Genomic DNA, 23,441 nt, shown 5'->3' on the forward strand with positions numbered 1-23,441 from the left:
TGTGCGGCTTAGTTGACTCACCTAGCAGACGCTATCAGTCTCCCAGAGGCCTGCGATTGAAGCAATAAACGAATTTAATTTGCTATGATGAGATGAGCTGTCAATATAATGAAAGCGGCCAAAGTTAAAGGCAATAACGTGCGTGTTCGTATCGCCATGATACGAGTAACCTATATATTTGTACGTTATGTACATTTCGTCCAAATATCATTGCAAGCTGCGTTTGTTTATAGCCATGCTCATAGACAAATCAGCTGTGATCACTTTGGATCATAAACAGCAGCGAGCAGCCATGTTTTAAAATCTTATACATACAGAATACTCTTCACTTGATAGGAAGACAAAGCTTTGCCAAAATGCAGGATGAAGGCGAGAGGTATCCAGTAGTAGCAGTTGAACCTCTTTTGGACATGACTGGTTCTAGATCGAAATGCGTAACAAACTGGGAACAGTAATTAATTAATGTTTTGACAGCTATTTCCGACGAGTGGATTTAAAAGCAACGAGGCGTTGTAAATAGAATAATTAGCAAGTACAAGAATGCAGCAGCAGCAAAACCCGGATTTGAAAAAAGAGCCCTTTCACTCTCCATACAAGCAAAAAACAAAGGGACGATAAGAGACAGCCCTGTAAATGGTAGTACAAGTAGACCCTGACCTGGTTCTCGTCAGACCCGACTCCAAGTTTGTAAACCTTTTCTTTTTGGGGGACACTCTTCATGCATGAGATGCAAATTTGCTGGGATCAAGTATACTCGCAGGTCACGAGATAGCAGCAACTGATAGACGACCTTATCACACGGCGACATCGAAGCAGCGGTGCATTGCATACATTACCCCGCCTCTTCTTTTCTGTTCTATCCCCTTTTCCACTATCAGCGCACATGCATAATAATGAAAATATAACAACATGTAAGAAATAATAGAGGAAAATAAAAGTGTGCGTGTGAAGGAGTATTTCATTAAACAGTGGTGGGTATTTAGAAAAAATCGAACCATGCAATCATTTACAATCAAAATAATAATTGAGCAAGGTGAGTGTAGTCAGGAACCTGACTGCACACACAAACAAAGAAAAAAGCAAACGTGAGAGAGAAGGCATTAAGTAGTATAGAAAGAAAAAGCAGCGTGAGGGATTGTAGGTGTGAAGAGAACAGAGACAGACGGAAATGGTGGTAAAAGATGTAAGTATTGACAATGGCATTAACGGGCGAAAAAGGAAAAAAAGGAAGGAACGGGAATGTCATGGCGAGCCGAGACGTATCTCGAAGCGGCCCCTTTTGATAACAGTGGGCTGCTGATTGATCTGTTCGTTTGATTCTCGTCTCAGAGTCTGCAGGATTGATGTGTCGGAGGTGGATGGAGGATGTTGTTTGATGCCAGAGTCGACAGGGTCGCGCCAGAATGCAGTGTCCCAGATTTGGGGTGTGCTGTTGCTGCTGCTGCTGCTGCTGCTGCTGCTGCTGTTGTTGTTGTTGCTGTTGTTGTTGTTGTTGTTGTTGTTGTTGTTGTGACCACAGTTAACGGATAGGCCGCTGCTGGACGCATCTGCGTGGCTATAGGTAGACTCTCGCCGGCTCTCTGCAAACAGCATGGCTTCGTCGCAGGAAGAGCACTTTGGTGACGATGATTCGTCTTCAGGCAGAATCTTAATACCAGCAATATCTGCAAATTCTTTAGCTGTCAAATCCTCAGAGTTGACTGTGATGTTGGAGGAGGAAATGTACGAGACGTGCGAGTAATGCCGAACGTGCACAATCGTCTTGTTGCGTTTGTGGCCAACATTTGTAGGCACGGATACCGCTGAACTGGTGTGCCGATGACCTGGAGTATTGTTCTTGCTATTGTTGTTACTCTTATTCACGAGGATACCTGGAAGAGGGTCTTGCCAGCAAATTACACGTGGAAGCGGAGCGCTGCAACCAGGGGCTGTTAATGCATTGCGTTCAACGCAATCACTTTCCTGTTCGTCTTCAGGAGCCTGCTTTTTGTGGCCGAGATCTAGCTTGCTTTGTGATAGCGACTGTTTCCGATAGCGGTATCGCTCAAAGATGGCATCGTTGGCAAATGAGTTGGTGCTACCCCGTCGCTTGGACAGTGCATCGTCGTTGCTTTCACCGCGAGTATTGCACAGAGACTGGAAGAATGTGCCGATAGACGACCGTCTTTTGTGGCCCTGCTGCTCCTGCTGTGTTGGGTTTGGCCACGGATTCTCTGTATTGTTATTGAATGAAAAGGAATTTGCAAATTTGCTAAACAAGGCGAATCCCGTTTTCAGCTTGGTGAATTTGCTAGTCGATCCTTCACCGCGCTTCTCATCAGAGCCGTCGTCGTCGATGCTTGGAGGACGATATCGTTTGCCTGGTTTTGCAGGAAGAACAATCGTGACCATTCACCACCGAAGAAATAAAGGAGAAGAGAGAGAGAAAGAAAAAGGAAAAGAAAGGTGCGCAGGAACAAAAAAGAGAGGTAGAACAAAGCAACTTAAATGCTTGGAAACTCAAGAAATGCACCAAAAAAAGAGTCGAGACAAAAAGGAAAAAGGGCTTGTTCCGTAATCGTTCAAAAGGAGTAGAAAGGGACAGGCAGGCAGCAAGGGCTTTTGTCTGGATGCTCCGTACTGCAGCGTGCTTGGGGATCTAACTTGTTAAATAGCAACCGTTTTGCCACTGCCTGCTACGGTCATTTTTGCAACACAGAGAGCTCATATGTTCAGAATGAAACCAATACACGCGTCAGAAAACTCAAGGTGACGTCGCGCCGCAGCGCATACGCGAGTATCGCGCAAAGCAGTTCATTTGCACAATAAACTGTCTAGAAATTTAGGCGCATGTGAACGGATGACTTTTCGACCCTGGAAAAGGATGCTTTCTTTTTTCTTTCTTGAGTATTTACAGTTTACTTTGGTCCGAGAGCAGGAGTACTCATTATTACTCATTATCCTTAGATCTAAATGGTTTGATGTCTAAATTTGAACGTATAAACCGCGTGCCAGCTTTTACACACTATCTTCCTGCATTGTGGCGCTACCATCCCGCTGCACCTCAATAGTAGACCATCATACAAAAGGAAAGGAGGAAAATGTACAACAGATAAAAAGTGAGAGAAGAACGGGCGTAAGGAGAAGCTTACTAATGTTAACCCGTGCAAGAATGTACATTTTACAGTAACCACCGCGCATTGCGAACGTTTTTTCTTACAACGCCAATGGTGTGGCCCGCAGCAGTTTAAGGGATTAGTATCAGCTTGATTGAGTAAACCCTTAATCTAGATCATACGGATCTAGTATTCTCAATGGAAGTACTTGTTTATTGGACCAAATTCCATACTTGGTTAACTCTAATATAGCGTGATGAAAACCCTGTGCGATGGTGACAATAAAGACCTTGCTGCTTAAAAGTGAATAGATAAGACCACAAGTATCATTTGCTATGTGTTCTCTTCAATGTCGAAACATGCTCAATTAAAGTATTCTTACCAATTTCACGAGAGCCTGGTCCCAAATTTGAGCTAAACTTCGCGCTTACGTGGACTTGTGTTCATGCACCTTTTTTCCCTTTTGTTGTACTGATCAAAATGGGAGGAGCAACTAACGTACTCGATCCTTCGGCGTTGCTGCACACGATTACGCAGTCGGTTCCAAATGCATTGCAAACACCTTACGACGCACTGGCTGCAGCGACACACGCAATGATGCTCGCGGTGGGATTCCGCTTTGCAGGTCTCGGGGACGACGCAAGACAAGGTAGAGTTTCATATAATGCATTGCGTGGGGGATGGGGTTTCCAAAAAGAATGCAAGGAAGCTTCTGTTCGGACCAGAACAAGGTTTGGCATTGGCATGAAAAATGTGTATACTCAAATTGGGTTTGTCATCTAGAGGGTGATGGATCGGTCCGAAAGCTTCCGGATGAATGGAACGCACATGGACCCCACAGTTATGCCTTTCGATACAGTCACCCGCAGTCAAATTTGACATTTGTAATAAAATCTCTCAAGCTTGGAGAGCGATGGATAGTCCATGGGCTCGCAATCGGGGTAAGTCTGGGGAACAGCTGCATGAATTTGTCCAATGGGCATCTGAAACGGGGTTCAACAGGACGACAAGACGGCAACACTGGACATTGCCATCCAAGACTACACATCATCTTCGTTTTTCCCATATGACCCATCCAAGTCTACTGAATCTCTTGTGCATGGATTTATATCGTCAAGTCGGCTCAATGATTTAGCAGTGCTTTACAAAATCAACGTTATTCAGCGATTAATGCCTGGATTGCAAAAACCAGGTTATGAAGAAACAACGACGTAAATTCGGTCAATTCTGTTAGTTCCAGGAATGTATTGCCAACACTAATTTGTTCATACAGATCATCTACGGCAAGTGTCCCATCAGGTGGAAACAACCAACAACCTTCGAGTAACTCCCCCCCTCGACCTGAACCAGGCAGCGGGCCTGGACCTCTTCCTCAGCGTCCTCCCATATTCGATGACCCTATATCTGCAGATGACCCTGCGCTTGGGTAAGATGAATGCATGACATTGAGAAATTCATCAGCGTTGTAACATCAGCGTACATCTTTAGACCATACAACGTCGGCCGCAGCGATCTAGAACCTCTTGGAGGAAACTTGCGGATGCCAGGGTAAGTTTAATATCACTAAAATTTCGATAATAAGCCTTAACGCGGAACTCTGTGTGTCTCCAGAGATGGCGGTGGTATGTTTGTTGGTCCGGATCATCCTATGTTTAGAGATCAACAACAACGCCGCGACCCATCATCAGATGTCTTTGGAGGTCCACAGCCTTTACCAAGGTAAACCTCAACAATGCTCCCTGTATGTTCCACAACAATGCTAACATGTACAACAGAGGCGCTGTTCCCCCTGGAGCACGCTTTGATCCCATCGGGCCCTTCGGAAATGTGCCTGGCCGTGGAATGGGTCCACGCCCAGGTCGAGGTGGTTTTGGCCCTGGAAGATCGGGTTTCTTTAGCGGTGAGCCTGATAATGACGAGTTGCCCCCGCCTGTGAGTACAAGACATGACTAATTGTTTCTTCTTCTTTCTATTGTATCTATTGACATTTACTTTTCCAACCTTTCCAGGGTAGCCACGATATGTTTCTGTGAAAACGCGCCGTAAAAGCAACTGCAAAAAAACCTTTCATATAAATAGCGTTAAGCCAGATGTGTGTCCCATTTGGAGAACCGTCACTCTAAATAAACATCTGCCGTATCAAAAACAACACACTCGGAATAAATATTTGGGATAAAATCCTTTACAACGAGCAGCGGCTATCAGCAGCGCCGAACTATTGGATGTGAGCTCATCACACCAAGTGCTTACTGCACCGATGTCCTCTCACAGAGGAAAACTTGTACCAGCACATGTTAATGGTAACGTTGGACGACAAAGGACTCTAGGATGATAACAATGCCTCACAGCATAAATGGTTACATACGTAGCAACAGCAGAGTTGCACGGATGATTTCCGCAAAAGGCGTACAGAAGAATATGCCCATTCCCAACGTTGTCTGGTTATTTCCGAGCTCAACGGAACATGCGCGATCCAAAACAACAACAACAATAACTTTTGGAGTTTCATGGCTTGGAAGCGCTGACGTAGAATAGCTTGCAGTAAATTACACCGAGTTCACCTACAATGGTTCACCAGGACGCACTGATATCCACGCAAGAGTGTGTAAGACCAAATATGCTTGTACATCAACGAGGGGAATTGCAGGACTATGATATGAATAAAAATTCTTGGCTGAGATTTCAATTCAATGGGTTCCTGCTGTATGTAGGACATTCGTCAAATCCTGTGACATTTGGAACGGCAGCAAAAGAGGGAAAATATCTGTCCCGGAATCCGAGGATGAGACGGCTGTCAGCGTGATTGAACTTTGCATACAATCTCCCACGTATGTAATCCTTCTTAAATTTCCATTGCAACAAGGAAGACATCTCGTAGGTATTCTCTAGCTTACATACATGCGTCTTCATATCCTTGCTCGTCCTTGAAGACCGACCTTTTTGGGCATGAAGATACTGATTTGCGTATGACTTGGCGACCAAGATCGCCAGAAGGGAAGACGAGCATTCCTTGTTTCTGACGGCTGCCGTCTGCCTATTCCTCAGTACAATGTACGCGGCTTCATAGGTAAAAGAGATTGTGGGCTGAGGATGCTATGAGTTTGTTTTATGTAGCGACTTCTCCTCGAGGACAAAAGTGCCTAAGGATGACGCCACTACATGTTTCCCAAAAGTAATGTCGCATTTTGTGAAATTTTATAATACATTTATACACCAAAACGACAAATTGCAGCGATATTAATTTTTGGAAAAAGTGTACATCGTCAATACGGACAAAGAACTAGCTGTTTCTCTTTGCTGACGATAATGGATTCTCCCGCGTACCATTATCTGGATCTTCGATGTCGATCATTTGAACTGTTCCACAAGAAACCAAGAAAACCGGATGCCTTGTACATCCTGGTGCTTGAATCCGGCACAGTGTATAGTTAGTAACAGTTTTGTTTTTCATTTATACATTACATCGCATCGTCGCGGAAAAATGGATCAAATAGTAGATGATAAAAAATTGGTGGGTCTGTATTTGCCTCAGAGCGATTTTTGCCAAATGTGAGCATTATTTGCCTATTTTGATGATACACGTGCCCAGGTAAAACCAAGCTCGTCATTTAAAGAATCGACATGTCTTCCTTGATTTCGTCAATGAAAAATACAGAATGGCCACCCATGGAATACAGCAAAGTGGTAATTCGTCAACCTCTTGGACGAGAAGCTACTATCAGCAACGTCGACTCTATCCATCCCCTCTTACAGAACAAAATTTGAGCTATCATCTGTCAACGGTAAGCATGCAAGTTTAACATTGACGCGCATCCCTTTTTTCTCTCTCTTTCCTCACGATCTCGCTAGCAACGCTCATGCACCAGCGATTTTCGCTACAAACGCGTTGCGGAATACGCCTACTCCCAGAGCCACATCGTCTCTTCTGCATCCTCCTCTCAGAACTTATCTCCAAACACTGCTAGTAATCAGAATAACTTGTTCCGTAATATTGTACGTCGATGATCTTGAGCAAAATTATGTATATATATTTACAATGCCTTTTCTGCAATGGGGTTGGCGTGGATGGTAACTTTGCGTATACGGACATCTTGAATCGGACGGTGCTTCTCGTCCACCGGCACTTTCTCTATCGCATCAAGTGTCGTATCCGCACCGTCGATGACCCTGACCAAACGGCGAGGTTAATAACAACTATGTGCCTTTCCCTTGTATATCTTTCACACATACTTTCCGAAAACAGTATATTTTGTATCAAGATGGGGGTGTTTGGCGTATGTGATGAAAAATTGTGATCCGTTTGTGTTGGGTCCCGAGTTTGCCATGGATACGATCCCTCGCGCGTTATGCTAAGTTTGGAACTTTCTAAACATCTCATCTTCTCCTCTGTTCCATTGACCATACCTTCAAAGTCGATCGAATTTCGTCGTTGAACTTGCGTCCCCAAATAGAGTTGCCTCCTTTGCCTGTGCCGGTAGGATCGCCCGTCTATGAGAGTCTCCAGAGTCAGACCCTACCATACCAGAACTTCCCCCACCATTCTGCTTTTCTCACCTGCACCATGAAGCCTGCAATGTTGCGGTGGAATAGATTGTTGTCATAGTAGCCGCTGGCGCATAGTGCAAGAAAGTTCTGTGAGAATCGTTTCGCGTAAGTATACATTGATCTCGTGTGCAATCGTTCTGATCATACTTCGGCTGTATGCGGCACTGCCTCGCAAAACACTTCAATCTTTAGATCGCCTAGATCGGTATGCAGCGTTACAGACTTTGAAAGAGATTGCTTTGTAAGTAAGAGTTTGTAAAAGAAATTACGCGAGCTTTGTACCATTTTGCAGGTGAAAAAGAAACAAGAATGAGCGGGATATGAGACCATCGCGTGCGACTCATGAAATAGTAAGCTTTATTGTTCCTTCCTTTTACTTTGCTTCTTTTACTTTTTTATACTTTAAAGCTTAAACGTAAACAAAACTAAAATGGATAAGCCTAGACTATATCCTATGGACATACCTATGCAAATAGAGGCCATACTATCAGTTAGAAAAGGTCAAAGGAAACGGATCCCGAAAGGTCGATATTTGACAATGAAGGAGGGCTCAGCGAGAAGATTGTATCGTCCAAGATTGCCCAAATGGCAATCTACGCAGGGCCATGAAGTATCAAAGATTGAAACGGAACGTTGGCCGAAGTTTTTCATCACTGCCCACGCTTCATATGTCTTCATCGACCTCTGGTCAATTTGTCGAGAGAGTATAATTACCTTTCAAGACACGCATCGTGCTGTGATGAAGAGTTGTTTTACAGAAACAGCGATGTGCATGTCTCATCCTCAGTGCATCTGTCTGTTGGAAAAATAAACCAGGTAAAAAAAAAAAAATAACGCATGCGTCGCCTGGCTGTCACTTAGAGTTTTGGATCACCGCGTTCCTTCCAGTTTTGACACTTTAGACATGAGCGTCCTCGCACCACCCGTCCATCGCGGCATGACGACCCTGAATCGCGAAGCTTTCAAGAAAAGCTTTGAGACGCTGGGTGTACGTCTGCCTGCAAAGAAGGTCGGTGCGGCAATGAAGATATTATCAAAGTAAGATCGGACAAGATCGCTCCAGTAGATCAACTCGGCGCTGATATCTATCTACAGCGACCTTTTGAACCAGCCTCGCCTGCGAAACATCGTTCCAGATCCGTCAAGCAACGAGACAAAACTCATTCTCTTTCGACTTGACCTGAAAAATGAAGGTAAATGGAATCAATGCAAATTTATTTATTGCAAATGCTTGAAAATATTCACATTTCCCATTCGTACATCAACAGAGGACATAGAATCATTGGCAGATGATAAAAAACAATACCTGAAAAACGAGGGCTTGGGATACATGAAACATACATTGGAACTCGGCTATGATTATTGGACCACAGGTGCGAAGACATATAGCTTTTGTCGTCGATCCTAAATCGTTCCAACATTCGCCTTTTTATATTAGATCAAATTCTCCATTCTGTCATGCCTGAAGATACTGAAGTCCCTTCGTCGTTTACACAGGTTGGACATATTGGTAGGACTATATGGCTCAAGTACGAACGTTGCAAAACGTGAATTCTGATCTGTGGAGGTGTCTAGCACATATGAATCTGCGAGATGAACTCCTGCCCTGGAAGCATCTCATTGGGGAAGTAATTTTGGATGTAAGTCCATGGTTAACAAGTTGTTGCGAGTATTTTTCAACGCAGAAACTGAAAAAGGGCTGTAGAAAAACAAGAATATCACGAGCGTCGTAAATAAGGTCAACAATATCGATACCACTTTCCGTTTCTTTAAAATGGAAGTCTTGGCAGGAGATACCAACATGGTTGCTCAACTGGTGCGTACACATTCCGATTTTCCTTATGTGTCTATGCAAATGAGGAGAAATTAAGAGTTCTTTTTTACAGAAAGAAGGTGGTTGTCGCTTCAAGTTCGATTTCTCTAAAGTGTATTGGAACTCCCGGTTGCAGACGGAGCATGGACGTCTCGTAAATGCGTTCAAACCCGGGGAATACGTATGCGATGTATTTGCAGGTGTTGGGCCGTTTGCTCTACCAGCTACCAAAAAGGGATGCATCGTATATGCAAATGATCTTAATCCTGAATCATACCATTGGATGAATGAAAACATTAAACTCAACAAGGTAAAGCATCAAATCCTAAAGTCAAACTTTGAGTATACACATTAACGATCAACTTTAAAGATTACAAAAGGTATCCAAACTTACAACCTTGACGGACGAGAGTTTATTCGGAAAGCTGTGCAAGATCTTCAGGCAACTGCGAGCAGCACAGACGAGTGGAAGACTTTCCAACATTTCGTCATGAACCTTCCAGACACCGCGTTAGAATTTCTAGGTAACATATACATTCCTTTTTAACGTGGTACATACAGTTTAGCTAATGCATGCCTGTGTAGATGCTTTCCGAGGTGTATATCGTGATCACAAAAATCGTTACGATGCCACGCCGTCTGCAAAGCTACCCATGATTCATTGTCATTGCTTTACAAAGAGTCCTGAACCGGCCACTGATATTTACGAGGTTAGTTCACAAACGCTTGTCCAAATGGAATTCATTAGTATTTACTAAATGAATTCTTATAATCAAACAGAGAGCCTGCCGAGCGCTTGGAGGAAACATCGACCGTAGCACGAGCACCTTGCATTATGTACGAAATGTAGCGCCGAAAAAGGACATGTATTGCTTGTCATTCCCATTGACTGCCGAGATTGCGTTTTCATCTTCAAGGTAATACAACTAGTATCCTCATAATTTAGATCGCATTCGATTGAGCCCTAGTAATTATGCTCGCAGTGAAAAGCGCAAGAGTGACTCGTCGCCTACCGAAGGAGAGCCATCAAAAACGCAAAAGACATCATAGTTCTCTTCGTTCATTCATATTTCATACCGTGTATGATACATTTTTTTCCGCTGTGCGGGTCCTGCTTGTATTGATGGAAAGCATAGAACCAATAGCGGAAATGAACAAAGAAATTTGTCATGATGACTTTTATTGTTGCGAAGTTGGACAAGGAAACACGCAAGGAAGTCTGCCCTCAACGACGCAATCAAGAATCGATTGCTTGCAGAGGATGGAATCGCATCTAGGGATATGGCTTCCAGCATTGATCTTCCGCAAATCAACCAAAACAACACTATGCTTATTCAAATATCTCCGCATGCATTAAAAGGAACCTTGTCATGCGACATTTGATTTGTTAACATGTGTATTGTTACGTAGATAAAGGAACCTTGCTTATGCGCTGATCTAGTTACTGCAATTTGCGTTTCCAAACACTCATCTTCTCTCGACCTAGTCGACTTTTGTGACCCTTTGCGTCCTCGATGAACACGCGATCGAAATTCTCGCCCAAAAGCTCGTCGTATCTAAACCAGAAAATCAGAATCCTGGGGGAAACTGTCTGAATGCCATTGCAAAATACGTACAATTCAGGCGTTACCGGGTACGGAGGGCCACCTTCCCTTTCTTCAATAGGGAACATCAGGGCAATAAGCGTACCGCCAGGCTTCACAATTTCAGCCATGCGAGCACTCCACTGCGGACGCATCTCAGGAGGCATAGCGCACAGGAAACTTTACATACACAACAGCGTCAGAAGATGGCAGATAGATAAATCGTGCACATATGCAGCAGTGATCGTGGACTCACGTGTAGTCATAAACAAGATCGTAGCCACCCTTTGGATATTCAAAAGTGTAAAAATCTGCACAGATAAAGTCAAAGTTCCCTTGCTTGTCAGCGTACTTTTTCTTGCACACCTCAATGCATTTGGGAACAAGATCTAGACCTGTCATGTGTCGCTCGGGACTTGACAGGAGCTCAACGTCGTACCCTAACTATGATGTTAGACACATGTGTTCTTGGGAATGACAAAATAGTCATTTTGAACTTACCGCTACCACAGCCGGGTACGAGACCAATGCCACGAGAGGGAATCAATTCCGAATGCTCATTGACAAGTTTAACGAGGGCAGGGCTGCTTTCACCGTGATCCCAAGGAATGTTGTCTGCTTCCCAGAAACTGTGCCAGTCTCTCGTGCCCGTCTTCGTGTCTTGCATGCTCGTCGAATACTCCTTGCCTTTCTCTCGCGTCCTTTCTATCCAGCGCTTCCGAATTTCGGGATCACCCCCCGCATTTTTCAAAATCCAACTTTTGATTGACAGAGCCAAATCCGCGCTTTATTTAAACAAGCATACTTTCACGTAGATGTCTTGCTGCCTTGCTGAGAAGGATGGTATCGATGATTCCCCGTTATTGGCGAGGTACTTGCTTCACGTACGGCTTCTGCAAAGCTGGAACAAGCTGTACCCACCATCGCCCGACCAACATCACCGAAAATGACGACGCTACATGTCGCGCATCAAAGACAGGATAGAGCATGGTAGGAACGCACGGTTTGTGGAACCACCAATCGAAAAAAGAAATGTCGATCAATGGTATTTACTATAGAGTTCTTATATTCGCCAAACGCTTGGTAAGAAAGAGCATTTTTGATAGTTTTAAATGATTGTGATATATATGATGTTCATTATTCATGATGAATCAACAACTAGAAGGCCGAATTTAAAAACTCCAACAGAGTAGATCGATTTTGATCTCTTTCCTTGTCATCCGCAGACTTTTTGACTTTGAGCTTAATCTGTCAACGACAGCATCAGTCAACGACAGCATCAGTCAACGACAGCATCAGTCACCTTTGGTTCTACCGTATTATAATTTTTTTCTATTAATTTACCTTTTTGCCAGTGATCGCACTTCGTCGTTCGTCACCGCTGTCATCATCGCGTCTGTGCTTGTGCTGATACATTGCTTCCGTCAAGACCATAATCCAAACCGAGTCCCAGTAAATGGCCACTTACACTCTTTTTATGTTTCCTGCTCTTGTGCTTTTTGTGTTGTTTCTTCTTGCTACGCCTTTTCTCGTCTATAAAATAACTATGATCAATCGTGTATCCAAAGATTGAAAATCTCTCTTTTGCGGGGACAAACCTTCAGAGTACGAGTCGTAGCTTTCATCCTCACTACTGCTGCTATCGCTACTGCTGCCATCATGACTGGATACAGAGTAGCTACGGTGCCTTGATGATCTTCGCTTTTCCTTCTTGGGTGGTGATCGAGAACGTGATCGACGATGACGACGAGAGGAGGAGGCTGGGGAGCGAGACCTTGACCTCTCTGGAAAAGTTCAGGCCGATATTTTCAGGAGTTCATACACGCAAGATACTGAATATGAGGACCATTGTACATAAAAAAAGAAATACGACAATGCCCTTTAGGTGATACGTACCACTGCTGCGCTTTGATGATCTGGAGTACGGGCTACGATCTCTGTCGCCGCGGCGATGGTGCGCAGAACGATGCGGCGAGGGACTTCGTCCTCGTTTGTGAGAAGAGTGGTGGCGATCTTTGCATAGTTTAGCCGCTGAATCTAGATCAACCATGTACCCAAACGCCGTAACGCCTGTCGCTGCTGCAGCTGCTCACCTTTGTGTTCACCCATTTTGGGGAAGACGACAACGTGAAACAATTTTTTTTCTTTTCTGGGAAATCTCAACAAAGAAAAAATGGACGCAGACACTCTATGTAGTTTATTGCTTTTTGATCTTTTCTTCAGGCATGAACTGACGATATACAAAATATAACAGCAAAAGAACAAAGAATCCGCAGCTTACTACTGCGTTGATGACAGTGAACAAATCCGGCCAGCGGGGAGGAGGCGTAACAACAGACTCGGCAATGTGCCAAACAGCAATAGTTGTCAAGGAAGCCTAGAGGGGGAATGAATATTATTAGTATACAGTCCGTGCACCTCCCTGCAAACCAGAAGAAGCTTACCAAGTGCATGAACCACTCAAAAGTGGGCATTGTTTTCAAATTTTTCGGGTATCCGATCATCCAGTTCCACATGAAAGCTGTTGCAAAGTACGGAAGGACTAGCTCCTCACGTTTTAGCAAAGGGTACATGCTGTAAATATTCAATGTTAGCATACATATATCCATCACAGTCAAGTGTCATACCTAAATATTGCCATGTTGGTAAACAGAATGACGGCATTGGCTTCTTCTTGGAGCAGCAAAGTGGCTGGCATGAGCGGCAGCAAAATGGATTTCTCATGCACCTGGAAAGAAAACAGGAAAAATGCCAGTGACGTGCTCACCAAAGCGTACTTGAACCGGCATTGCGAGGGACGACAGCCTAGATGGATATTGATAGGCAAAATTGCGGCCAACGTAGCAAGTAGACTGGGTATTTTCCACATTAGATACCACGCGATAATTTTGAGCACTGATTTTCACAACTGTACCTGAGACGCACGGCAGCTTCTAGAGAAAGGATGTTTCGCAATTTGATGATCACGTTGACGGCGCACCATACATTAGCAACTTTATCTTCATATAGCCCGCGAGCAAGTGGGAAGATACGATGTATAGCTTGTGCAAACAGGTCCACTGACGATAGCCATGGCGAGAACAGCAGTCCCATTGTAACGAGCACAGTGACACCGAGTTTTGCGAATAGTAAAAGCCGTTCAGGCAATGTTGGCTTCTCAAAGCACCGGCCGAGCAGGAATGCAAACATGACAGGAGCGTAGTACAATGCCATTTGCTTAAATCCCAGTGACAAACAGAACGCAATGGATCCCAGAATATAGTACTCTGTGAGCAACAAGTTGACAGCCCACAATGCAAAACCGAGCATAACGCTGTTGAATCTAGATAGAGAAGTAGTATTAGTCATCTATAAACTACACTGCAGCTACAAAGAGATACTTGCTGAAAATGTCCGTGATCGATCATGATCAGTGCCGGTTGCATTAAAATCAAGAGAAATGCAAACATCTTGGTTTTATGTTAGAGCCATCGAAATATATTTAGGTGCCAACTTGAATATCATACATACCTTATCTTTCTGTTCACTGTATCGAATCTGACAAAACCAGTAAATGGCAGGCACGTATATTAGCATTTCGGAAAAGAAGACGGTCGAGCGCATGAAAAACTTGCTATCTGGCGACTCGTATCCACGAGACGCATCGAGTGCAAACCAATCTGGATTCAACCAATTTCCACTGTGCGAACAAATAATAAGCTTCCAAGAATCGATGAATGGTCCTTTGGAAATACTTGCATTGTTCCACATAGCCAGCTGTGAAAAGCAGTGAGCGGTGGGTAGTCAAGTCCCCACCACTGTAAATCATACGTGTACCACTGGTTTGTTGGCAAATGGATAGTCAGTTCCATCCAGTGCCGCTGTGCCTCGTAGTCTCCAAATAGCGGGGGTGTGTTGCATCCTTGATCGTAACAATGTTGTCAAACGGATCAGCCGACTCTAAACGCGTCCAGAAAGCCCATACCTGAATAGGGGTTCAGAGCCACTGCCCATCGCACGATTGTGCCGCACAAGAGCACAGCAACAGGCAAGATCCACTTTGGATGATGCTGATGAAACACAGAGAACCATCGTGCGATGGGACTCGAACTAGTCATTTCTCTGCTGTTTTCGAAAAGGCGAAGTGGGAGTGAGTTTTTGTGTCACATTGGCCGACTTTTATGCAATTACAGTAATTAAGGGCCCATTTACTGACCTTCCGCCCACCCCCATCCATATTTCGCCGCTTAATCTACCTGTTGAAACATGCCCAACAGCAACGACGAGGGCTATAAGAATAAACCAGCAAAACAGTCCGGTGGTCGTTGTTGCCACCTCGATCCAGCAGCATGGTCGACCAGCCAATGTATGCTGATCTAGCGTTCTTTTTGCTAACAGTCAAGCTAGATCCTGATCAGCAGCATGAGATCGAGAACCACATTTGCAACAATGGTGGAAAAATCGCCGCTTCCTACCACGACGCTGACTTCGTTGTTACCTGCTTGAAAAGCCCTGGACGAATAGTTCGCCATATTCAAGGGGTGAGCACCTACTAATTTGCAGCAATCCTTTAGCATAGAACATTTTTCTCTAATTATTCATTTACAGGCCCACTGTCCAGTCGTCCACATCAATTGGATTTTATCTTGGTGGGTACCACTCTGTGTACATCAAAGAAACAGGGGACCATTCTCAATTTTCTTTTGTCTTTAGCATGAAGGATAACAAAGTGCGAGATCCTACTGATTTCGTTATTGACATATCATCCGTCAGGAAGACAACTGTGAAAAGAAAAGCAAGTGTTATTGTGATCTCTTCGGATGAAGAGCTTCCGAGGCAGCTGAAATGGGATGATATTCAGGATGCCTATGAAGCCAAATGCAACGGTCCAGTCCGAGTGTCCCATATTATTAAGGGCCATCGTGCTAAACGTGTCCGAGTCCAGTAAGCTATTCAAAATAACTGAATTTTTTTTTCATGGCTGCTCACTGGTGCTGCTTCTAGGCAAGAAGATAGCTACCAGACCACTTCGCAGTCATCTATTGATTTTACGGCCCAGTCATCCCTTTCCTCATTTGAGTTCGATTTCGTTGCTGCACACGAGAGCACCTCAGACGAAGATGATGGTGACGGTGACAGTGCTGCAGGCAGGACCGTTGCGCCAACAAACAAAGATAATGATGATGACCTTGCTGTTAAAAAGATTGGAAAATATGCGTGTCAAAGGCGCTGCACTTGGAATCCTTTCAACCGGCAACTAGTAGAAGCGCTTGAATTTCTTGAACATGCCAGAAATTTAAGAGGTTGGGAACCTGTCTCGCCTTCTAGTCATTGAATGTGATCTCTAAAACTATCTGCAATCAGGCGAGGATATTAACAGTCGCAGCTATCGGATTGCATGCTCTGTAAGCATCAGACTGTAACTGCTATTCTTTTTGATGAACACTGACAAATTTTATAATAGGTGATAAAGGTATATTGGATCAACTAGACAGCGTATGGCTTTCACAGGTTATTGAACGGCCGATGATGATCTAGTGCTATCCAAAGGAAATCAAGTCGGTCGAACAAGTTGCGCACCTCCATGGTATTGGAAAGAAGACAGCTCGCATCGTACGTATTCACAGCACAATCAAGGGAGAATATTTTGTTAACATGTAATCTATAGATTGATGATTTCTTGCGAACGGGTTCTATTCCGGAAATTGGTAAGATTTGATTTATTTTTGTATGTATGGTACCTAGGGAACATTCATTATCCCCCACCCTCACTTTCAGAGATGCTCAAGAAGGATGAAGACTTTCAAACTCTGGAGCGATTCTATAACGTCCACGGTTAGTTCTACGCTGGCAAAAGGTAAACAATACGCAGCTCGCTCGAAGCTCATGGAAGTATATTACCAGGTGTTGGTGCAGCAACGGCGCGAGAATGGTTGTGCAAGGGCTACCGGACATTGGATGATGTATTGAAAAATGAAAAATTGACCACTGACCAAAAATTGGGTATCAAGTACTATGATCACTTCATACAAAAGTTAGTTGCATCGTTGTAGCCATCAAATACATGCAAGCTCACCAATTGTGATTGATGTGTATTCAGAATTCCAAGGAAACAAGTCGAGGAAATCGGTAATCTTGTCAAAGCAATCCTGGATAGACATTTTCCTGGATGCGAGCATACTATATGTGGTTCGTACAGGTAAATACGTCTGCAAAAATGATAGCATCGTTCTAGTTCAATACTAAATGTCATGGTGAAAAGACGTGGAAAATTTTACAGCGGCGACGTGGATATCGTGATTACCCACAAAGATCTTAAAGTCTCCAGTAAGTTGCTGGTTCAACTGTTACAAATCTTGAAAAGCCAAGGTGAGCCAAGATTCCTGATATCCTCAATTTCAGATAGCTACTTATGTTAACCCCCTATTCATACGTTAGGGCTTGTGATCGATATCCTGTCAATGGGTTCTGACTGCCAAGATCGAGACGACGACGATGATGACTATTTTCGACCAGATCACGCATTCTGTGTGTGGCAGCAACCGGGTTCTCCAGTGATTCGAAGAGTGGATTTTATCGTTTCTCCCTATACAAACTATCCCATATCTATCCTTGCATGGACTGGATCCTCCCACTTTGAAAGAAGCATACGATTATACGCCCAAAAGGAACGTAATCTAAAGTTTTCACAGCACGGTATCTATTCACGGCTCACGGATGAACGAATACCTGTAACCAGTGAAAGGCATGCTTTTGAAATACTCGGTTTGGAATATCTTGAACCTGAAGAACGAGACTGCTAAGACCTTGTTTGTTGTACCATACTACATATCTACCAAGTAATTTAGTTGTTTACCTACTACGTATCGCGAATTGTAGTGAAATATACATAATTTCCTCTTGTCGATTTTCACAATGCGGTTATCCGAGATTGCAACGACCGACGGGACACACACCATGTCATGCGGGGCTTCTTTTTTCGTTTCAGCCGACGCCAGCAGCAGCAGCTCGCTCTTTCCGCATAAACTCTCTTTTACATGAGAATGCGAAATCCCTTGAAACCAAAATCCAAGCGAAGACAATTCGTCGAGCTGCAGGATGACCCAGGATTCTCGGCCGAACAGTTCATCGCACCCGATCCTCCCAGTAAGATACACACTTATATTCAGAGAGCTGTCCGTGAACAAAGGAGGGCTAAGAGCATTACTGCTGCGATAGTTCCATGGAAAGCTATCGGTCTTGCGTTGCTTCTCTTCACTGCCGGCTCAGTACTGATTACCGTGGGTGCCCTTATCAAGCTGGGTTATATTACTTCAGAGGTAAAAGGAAAATGACCCTGGAGAGAAACGTGCAATTTTAATAACCAAACGCTGCTTAGGTCTGGTTAAGTCGTGGTATTCCGTTTTTAGTTATCGGCTGTATCATGTTTATCCCCGGTAAAGTTGGGAGAACGTGCTGGAGAGGAAGAAGAAGAAGAAAAAAAGGAGAGAAAGGCAGGCATACTAAAACTTACAGAATTTAGGTGCATACCACTTGTACATTGCATACTATGCATATTACAAGTACCCAGGATACGACTTTTCGATGATACCAGATTGGGATTAGGCATCCAACATCATTGTAATATACATATACTCTCTGATATACATCGCGAAATCTACTTTTTCTTTTTATTTTCCTCGCCACTTTTATAAACATAACCGTTTTTCATTTTTTCTTCTTGAACGCAGAAAGCAGTGTTTTTTGTTGGGGTTGCAAGAGTGTCAATAAGTAAAGGAGAAATACTGCATAAAAATAGTAAAAAGGGAATAATAATGTTTTGCTAGATAATTCCATGCAAAAGAGATATTTAAAGCTTGAAAGGGCGCACCTGGGCACTGGTATGCTGGAATGGAAGGGAAGAACAAATGTGCAAAAAAGAGAAGTTTGAACAATGTTGTCGCATAGAGGAAAAGGGAAGAACGCTGTATGCCATACATGGATTCGCAAAGCTCGTGGAATATAATAATGATTCTGCGTGCATGCACGCGTCTCCAAAAGGAAAGGGAAAAATAAAGAAGCATGGTAAGTATTTGTGCTTGTATGTCAAAAGGTCTGGTATGCAATAAAGAAGCCAAGGGAGATGCATCAGTGATCACTTTGAAGGTAGATCAGACACTCTCCTTTGTAAGAAGCCCCGAGCAAGCAAGTGCTCCAAGTAGGCTTTGATGAAAGGCATGTAATCATGCTGGCGCCGGGTATTGTCATCCTAAGTGGTGGCCCGAAGGGAAACGTAAATTAGCAAGGGAAGGAAGACAAGGATCACGAAAGGATTGGGCAGGACCCTTACTTGATATCTTTGATACTTTTCATGTTCTTCGACAAGGAGTGTGTATTTTTGAAGCAGGTCATCGTGTATCTGCAGCCAGAGATCCCTTAATTCGTCAAGTGTTCGTCCTTGCACCTCGGATTCAAATTCGGCTCTAAGCTGCTCTGCTTCGGGCTCGGGAAAATCATCAAGGGTGCGGTAAACATTACTATAATGAGGTACCGGCTCCCTCAGATTCCTTCTACGTCTTTCCTTGAATGCTAGGTTAATAAACAGAAAGACCGCCAAAAATGGATGGTTTATCACTTACGGTTGCAATAGCATGGTTGAACTCGTCCTCCCACTGCTGTGCACGTAAAAGTATCCGCCAGTTTGGATCTTGCAGGCCCATCTGACGCTCTACAGCTGCCTTCAGGATCATGCGACCGGAAAGTTGCCGCTCGTACACGCGTCTTCTATCTTCTACCACACCCCAGAACGTGAAAGGTACGCGTTGTCGTTGCAAGCTAGTTTCTCCCTACGATGAATAATCCTATGCATTGTCACATTTTTTTTTTCCTTCCAATGTGTAGCGTACATGTCGGTTTTTCTCTGCAGCTCCATACGAGCTAATTCTATCCAATCGGTCTCCGTACATGCTGCTTAATTCAAAAACCACTTGGTGTGAGCTCCCTTTCGTTTTTCCGCGCATCCCCTGATTTCCTTTTACCTAGTCGGAGGGGGCCTCTTTTGAATCCGTCCAACTCCCACAAATGTCCTCCGATTGGCAAGTAACTTATGTAGTGGTATACATCGTCATCTCGCATCATATGCTTCAATCGTTTTCTAGAGGAAAAATATGGAGTTTTCAGTGAGGACAAACGGGATTCTGATTGCAACGTGCTATGCGCGCCTATATTCTTCTTTTTTATATATCTCTCTCTTCACACCCTGCACCTCCGCGCGGGGACCCTTGCCCTTCCTTCACGTTCGACCGATTTACCAATCTCGTACCTAGCAATGCTATTGTTTGCGTCTTTGAGTGCCTTGCTGTTCGTAACACTCAACCCCTTGAGCTAGTTATGTTTCCATTTCAATTAATCTTTGTCTGCATCACGGATGCAAATATCAATACCGTAGAAGGAAATTCATCGCTTAGCGACTTGAGATTCTTAAGCTCGGGGCCGATTTCCTTGATACCGTCGCAATTCATTACCACGCTCAACAGTGCATATACGGCGTATGCTTCGCGAATGACCTAAAGAAAGAAAAAAATGAGATCCGAGGAGCTTTTTATGCAGCCAGCTATGCGCGTATATACCTGATTTGCGAAATAAATATTGTGATTGGTGCTAAAGGTGAGATTGTCGTCTCTGTAGCTCCTATCAGGCGGCTTATGGCGCATCAAAAGAATAATGCCATATAGTGGTCTATACGCGTTTTCGCGAAGCGTAAAATCGAGATAGAGAGAGAAAGATAAAAGAAAATGTCGGAGAGGCTGTAAAGTTTATTTCAATGCCCTCTTTCGGTTTACCTGAGTCCGTGCAACACTTCTCGACGTAAGGATTGTATCTGTTCTACTTGGACACCTTGCGCGCCTATGTGAGCGCAAAGTTGCGTGAAAGCGCCTGCCGGATCCAAGTTATATGTAAGCTGCTGCGTTGCAAAGGTAGAAGCGTATGTGAGTGCTACCTGGATCGGGCTCAATGAGCAACCACGGCTCGTCCTGTCGAGATTCTGTGTGCGCCATTGCCGAGGCTCAAGCAGAAAAAGGAGCGAGAACAAGGTGACGTTCAAAAGGGCGACAGGAAAGAAGGGAAAAGGTTTTGGACGCAGCAAGGAAAAAAAAAAGGTTGAAAAAGGGAACTGCTGATGACGCATTGACCTGGTTGCCTGATGGATGCAACAGCATAGCAGCAGAGTGCGCACACGCAGGCAGAAAATTCCGGTTTCATCAATTAACCTGTGAAGAACAACGTGACAAGACCACGAGCAAGCAGAGTGTTACAGTGCGTTGCGACACGAATCAGGAAGCATAGCATGATGTTTCGCGGTGTTTCCCCCGATATAGCAGCTTGTCAAAATAGTGCGCGCACGAACTGTCTGTTTCCGTTGGCCGGATCTGCACGTCTGATTCAGCAAAAACCAGGGTCTTCCAACTGGGGCAGATTTATTTTTTTTCATTTCCTCTAACGAAAAGTTCCTTCTCTTTACATCTTTCCTTTCTTCCCTTGAGCTGCTGAAATTCATGAATCATATACCCCTTTACCACTATTATTACTATCGCTACTACTCCGTTGTTATACCAAGTAATGGATTCATTTAACAGCAAATTTAATCAGACTGAATTGAACAATGGCTATGCACCTACGGAACTGATCGCACTCAACTTCAAGTATTTTTCAACACTCTACTATATCTCGTTCGGCCTCGATGCAATCGTTATTCTTGGCTATCTATTTATAAGGAAAGTGAATCCACCCCAAAATCGTCTTTCCTTACGGTACGTAAAAATGCAACGCCACCGCTGTCCACATAGCTCACGCTCAAGCATACGTAATCACCAAAGGCTCCTTATCTATTCGATATTGGCTCACTATGGTCTAGGTATCGCTGCAATTGGAAGATCCTTGGTACACAGCGAAGCAAACACAAGCAGCTGCACCGCTGCCATGGTGTTCTATGTCTTTTGCGACATGTTGGGCACCTTTTTGATCACGGCTATCGCCTTTAACCTCCAGCTGGTATTCGTGCACAATTTTCGACGAAATGTCAACCTGGAATTATGGTATCTGGTCGCGAGCTTTGTTTTCGCGGTTATTCTTGCCATAATTCCAGCGATACCTAGAACAGATGGTTATGCCTACAACAATCAATTGCAACTATGTTGGTACACTGCGTCGAGAAAGCATGTCCAGTCAGTTTGGCCGCTGGTGGCACTCTATCTCTGGATAACTGTGTGCACCGTCTATTGCGCCGTAGCCTTGGTGCTTGTTTTGTGGACAACTTATCGCCAGCAGACCGCCATCAAGCATAATTTGAAAACTTTTCGTCAAAGGTCGGGAAAATATGGCAGGAGTTTTGCATTTTCAAGGTTGCTATCGCTCCATCACCATCATCATCAACAACCAAATCGAGCGACGACTAGCGGAGAAACCACAGTCGGCAATCGCGATATCTCGCCTGATGAGGCGGCTTCTCACTGGTCCCGGCAGCACGTCGAAGCTCCCTCGATCCATGTCCCAAACTATCAAACAAATGCCCACATCTCCTACGTAGCAAGAGTCGCTGCACGAGTTATTTGGTTTCCCATAAGTATGTGTTTGGATGGAAAAAGAGAAATTTTATTTGTTTTCTTTTTACACTAATCTCCACTAACAGTGCTCATTATAACTCGGATCTGGGGCACCATTAACTTTATCTATTCCTGGGAAACGGGCGCTATAAACGCTTTCTATCTATTCATGACACAGATATGTGTTCCCATACAAGGTAAATTTTCCTTGGAGGCGCTGCTTGGGAAACTTGGAATTGTTACTGATATGTATGGAATATTTCTTATTTCCCTCAAAGGAATATTTTTCTTCCTTATTTTCCTGGTTGATCCTGCAGTGCCGCACACGCTAAAGATTTACTACTACCGACGGAGATATGGAAGTAGGTGTCATGAACGTTACCTGGCCGAACAAAGAGAACAGCAAAGCGCACGGCCACCTGTGCGACCTTCGAGCACCGGCATCTCAAGCATATCCTTCAGCGACATTTCAGGCATGTCAACTTCTCCTTCGTCCCCGGGGGAAGCAACTGCTGCTGCTGTTCCACGGCAAGGCACCAGAGGATCCAGCTTTGCATCCGGATCCGGAAAGATGACGCCGACAAGTAGCGACGAGTCTTTGGAGGCGCCTCGTCCATGCCCTCTGGTGATGGCACCATCGGCAGCAGCAGACAGCTGCACATCCATTAGCAGTTCTCCGCCGGGAGAAACGCAAATATACCATACACCCACTCTAGGAGACCGTCATTCCGAATATTTAGATTCCTTTCATCTTCCTTCCCCATATTCTGCTAGTCTGCGTTCCCCTTCCAGTCTGTCGTCGCTGGGAACTGATCCCCGGAGGTTATAAATAATTATTCATGCA

General features: G+C 44.3%; 12 protein-coding genes across 12 annotated transcripts; 6 read left to right on the forward strand and 6 right to left on the reverse strand.

Moving 5' to 3' along the window:
- Positions 1-1,242: 1,242 nt before the first annotated feature.
- VTP01DRAFT_3053 (uncharacterized protein) lies at positions 1,243-2,391 on the reverse strand (the record flags this gene model as incomplete). Its single annotated transcript, XM_069381582.1, has 1 exon — positions 1,243-2,391. The coding sequence occupies one exon, from the start codon at positions 2,389-2,391 to the stop codon at positions 1,243-1,245; it is 1,149 nt and encodes a 382-aa protein (XP_069236700.1).
- Positions 2,392-3,575: 1,184 nt separating this feature from the next.
- On the forward strand, positions 3,576-5,048 carry VTP01DRAFT_3054 (uncharacterized protein; the record flags this gene model as incomplete). Its single annotated transcript, XM_069381583.1, has 7 exons — positions 3,576-3,744; positions 3,879-4,036; positions 4,098-4,306; positions 4,369-4,521; positions 4,584-4,643; positions 4,707-4,814; positions 4,871-5,048. The coding sequence occupies 7 exons, from the start codon at positions 3,576-3,578 to the stop codon at positions 5,046-5,048; spliced, it is 1,035 nt and encodes a 344-aa protein (XP_069236701.1).
- Positions 5,049-6,751: 1,703 nt separating this feature from the next.
- On the forward strand, positions 6,752-7,100 carry VTP01DRAFT_3055 (uncharacterized protein; the record flags this gene model as incomplete). The annotated part of the gene is made up of 2 exons (XM_069381584.1): positions 6,752-6,877; positions 6,945-7,100. 2 exons carry the CDS (start codon positions 6,752-6,754, stop codon positions 7,098-7,100), a joined length of 282 nt encoding a protein of 93 aa, XP_069236702.1.
- A 26-nt stretch (positions 7,101-7,126) lies between these two features.
- On the reverse strand, positions 7,127-7,925 carry VTP01DRAFT_3056 (uncharacterized protein; the record flags this gene model as incomplete). Its single annotated transcript, XM_069381585.1, has 6 exons — positions 7,127-7,262; positions 7,326-7,444; positions 7,500-7,583; positions 7,650-7,727; positions 7,788-7,862; positions 7,923-7,925. The coding sequence occupies 6 exons, from the start codon at positions 7,923-7,925 to the stop codon at positions 7,127-7,129; spliced, it is 495 nt and encodes a 164-aa protein (XP_069236703.1).
- Positions 7,926-8,544: 619 nt separating this feature from the next.
- Positions 8,545-10,503, forward strand: VTP01DRAFT_3057 (uncharacterized protein; the record flags this gene model as incomplete). The annotated part of the gene is made up of 11 exons (XM_069381586.1): positions 8,545-8,678; positions 8,736-8,833; positions 8,909-9,013; positions 9,079-9,150; positions 9,216-9,280; positions 9,346-9,456; positions 9,527-9,763; positions 9,824-9,977; positions 10,039-10,163; positions 10,234-10,370; positions 10,437-10,503. 11 exons carry the CDS (start codon positions 8,545-8,547, stop codon positions 10,501-10,503), a joined length of 1,305 nt encoding a protein of 434 aa, XP_069236704.1.
- A 391-nt stretch (positions 10,504-10,894) lies between these two features.
- Positions 10,895-11,703, reverse strand: VTP01DRAFT_3058 (uncharacterized protein; the record flags this gene model as incomplete). The annotated part of the gene is made up of 4 exons (XM_069381587.1): positions 10,895-11,009; positions 11,070-11,216; positions 11,293-11,476; positions 11,538-11,703. 4 exons carry the CDS (start codon positions 11,701-11,703, stop codon positions 10,895-10,897), a joined length of 612 nt encoding a protein of 203 aa, XP_069236705.1.
- Positions 11,704-12,194: 491 nt separating this feature from the next.
- VTP01DRAFT_3059 (uncharacterized protein) lies at positions 12,195-13,145 on the reverse strand (the record flags this gene model as incomplete). The annotated part of the gene is made up of 6 exons (XM_069381588.1): positions 12,195-12,284; positions 12,381-12,443; positions 12,505-12,569; positions 12,635-12,820; positions 12,933-13,049; positions 13,130-13,145. 6 exons carry the CDS (start codon positions 13,143-13,145, stop codon positions 12,195-12,197), a joined length of 537 nt encoding a protein of 178 aa, XP_069236706.1.
- Positions 13,146-13,233: 88 nt separating this feature from the next.
- Positions 13,234-15,133, reverse strand: VTP01DRAFT_3060 (uncharacterized protein; the record flags this gene model as incomplete). Its single annotated transcript, XM_069381590.1, has 8 exons — positions 13,234-13,413; positions 13,481-13,610; positions 13,664-13,888; positions 13,951-14,358; positions 14,421-14,485; positions 14,547-14,715; positions 14,775-14,937; positions 15,001-15,133. The coding sequence occupies 8 exons, from the start codon at positions 15,131-15,133 to the stop codon at positions 13,234-13,236; spliced, it is 1,473 nt and encodes a 490-aa protein (XP_069236707.1).
- Positions 15,134-15,364: 231 nt separating this feature from the next.
- Positions 15,365-17,818, forward strand: VTP01DRAFT_3061 (uncharacterized protein; the record flags this gene model as incomplete). Its single annotated transcript, XM_069381591.1, has 13 exons — positions 15,365-15,556; positions 15,624-15,664; positions 15,729-15,959; positions 16,020-16,318; positions 16,380-16,420; positions 16,480-16,488; positions 16,554-16,628; positions 16,684-16,723; positions 16,794-16,850; positions 16,920-17,049; positions 17,116-17,214; positions 17,278-17,384; positions 17,454-17,818. The coding sequence occupies 13 exons, from the start codon at positions 15,365-15,367 to the stop codon at positions 17,816-17,818; spliced, it is 1,686 nt and encodes a 561-aa protein (XP_069236708.1).
- A 234-nt stretch (positions 17,819-18,052) lies between these two features.
- On the forward strand, positions 18,053-18,620 carry VTP01DRAFT_3062 (uncharacterized protein; the record flags this gene model as incomplete). The annotated part of the gene is made up of 4 exons (XM_069381592.1): positions 18,053-18,161; positions 18,234-18,334; positions 18,394-18,451; positions 18,538-18,620. 4 exons carry the CDS (start codon positions 18,053-18,055, stop codon positions 18,618-18,620), a joined length of 351 nt encoding a protein of 116 aa, XP_069236709.1.
- A 529-nt stretch (positions 18,621-19,149) lies between these two features.
- Positions 19,150-21,052, reverse strand: VTP01DRAFT_3063 (uncharacterized protein; the record flags this gene model as incomplete). The annotated part of the gene is made up of 10 exons (XM_069381593.1): positions 19,150-19,263; positions 19,345-19,575; positions 19,634-19,829; positions 19,901-19,961; positions 20,033-20,148; positions 20,317-20,378; positions 20,438-20,560; positions 20,624-20,732; positions 20,837-20,930; positions 20,995-21,052. 10 exons carry the CDS (start codon positions 21,050-21,052, stop codon positions 19,150-19,152), a joined length of 1,164 nt encoding a protein of 387 aa, XP_069236710.1.
- Positions 21,053-21,614: 562 nt separating this feature from the next.
- On the forward strand, positions 21,615-23,426 carry VTP01DRAFT_3064 (uncharacterized protein; the record flags this gene model as incomplete). The annotated part of the gene is made up of 3 exons (XM_069381594.1): positions 21,615-21,805; positions 21,872-22,617; positions 22,684-23,426. 3 exons carry the CDS (start codon positions 21,615-21,617, stop codon positions 23,424-23,426), a joined length of 1,680 nt encoding a protein of 559 aa, XP_069236711.1.
- Positions 23,427-23,441: the final 15 nt, after the last annotated feature.

Source organism: Rhizomucor pusillus (genome assembly GCF_041956525.1).
Source record: "Rhizomucor pusillus strain CBS 183.67 unplaced genomic scaffold VTP01scaffold_15, whole genome shotgun sequence".
Lineage (NCBI taxonomy): Eukaryota > Fungi > Mucoromycota > Mucoromycetes > Mucorales > Lichtheimiaceae > Rhizomucor > Rhizomucor pusillus.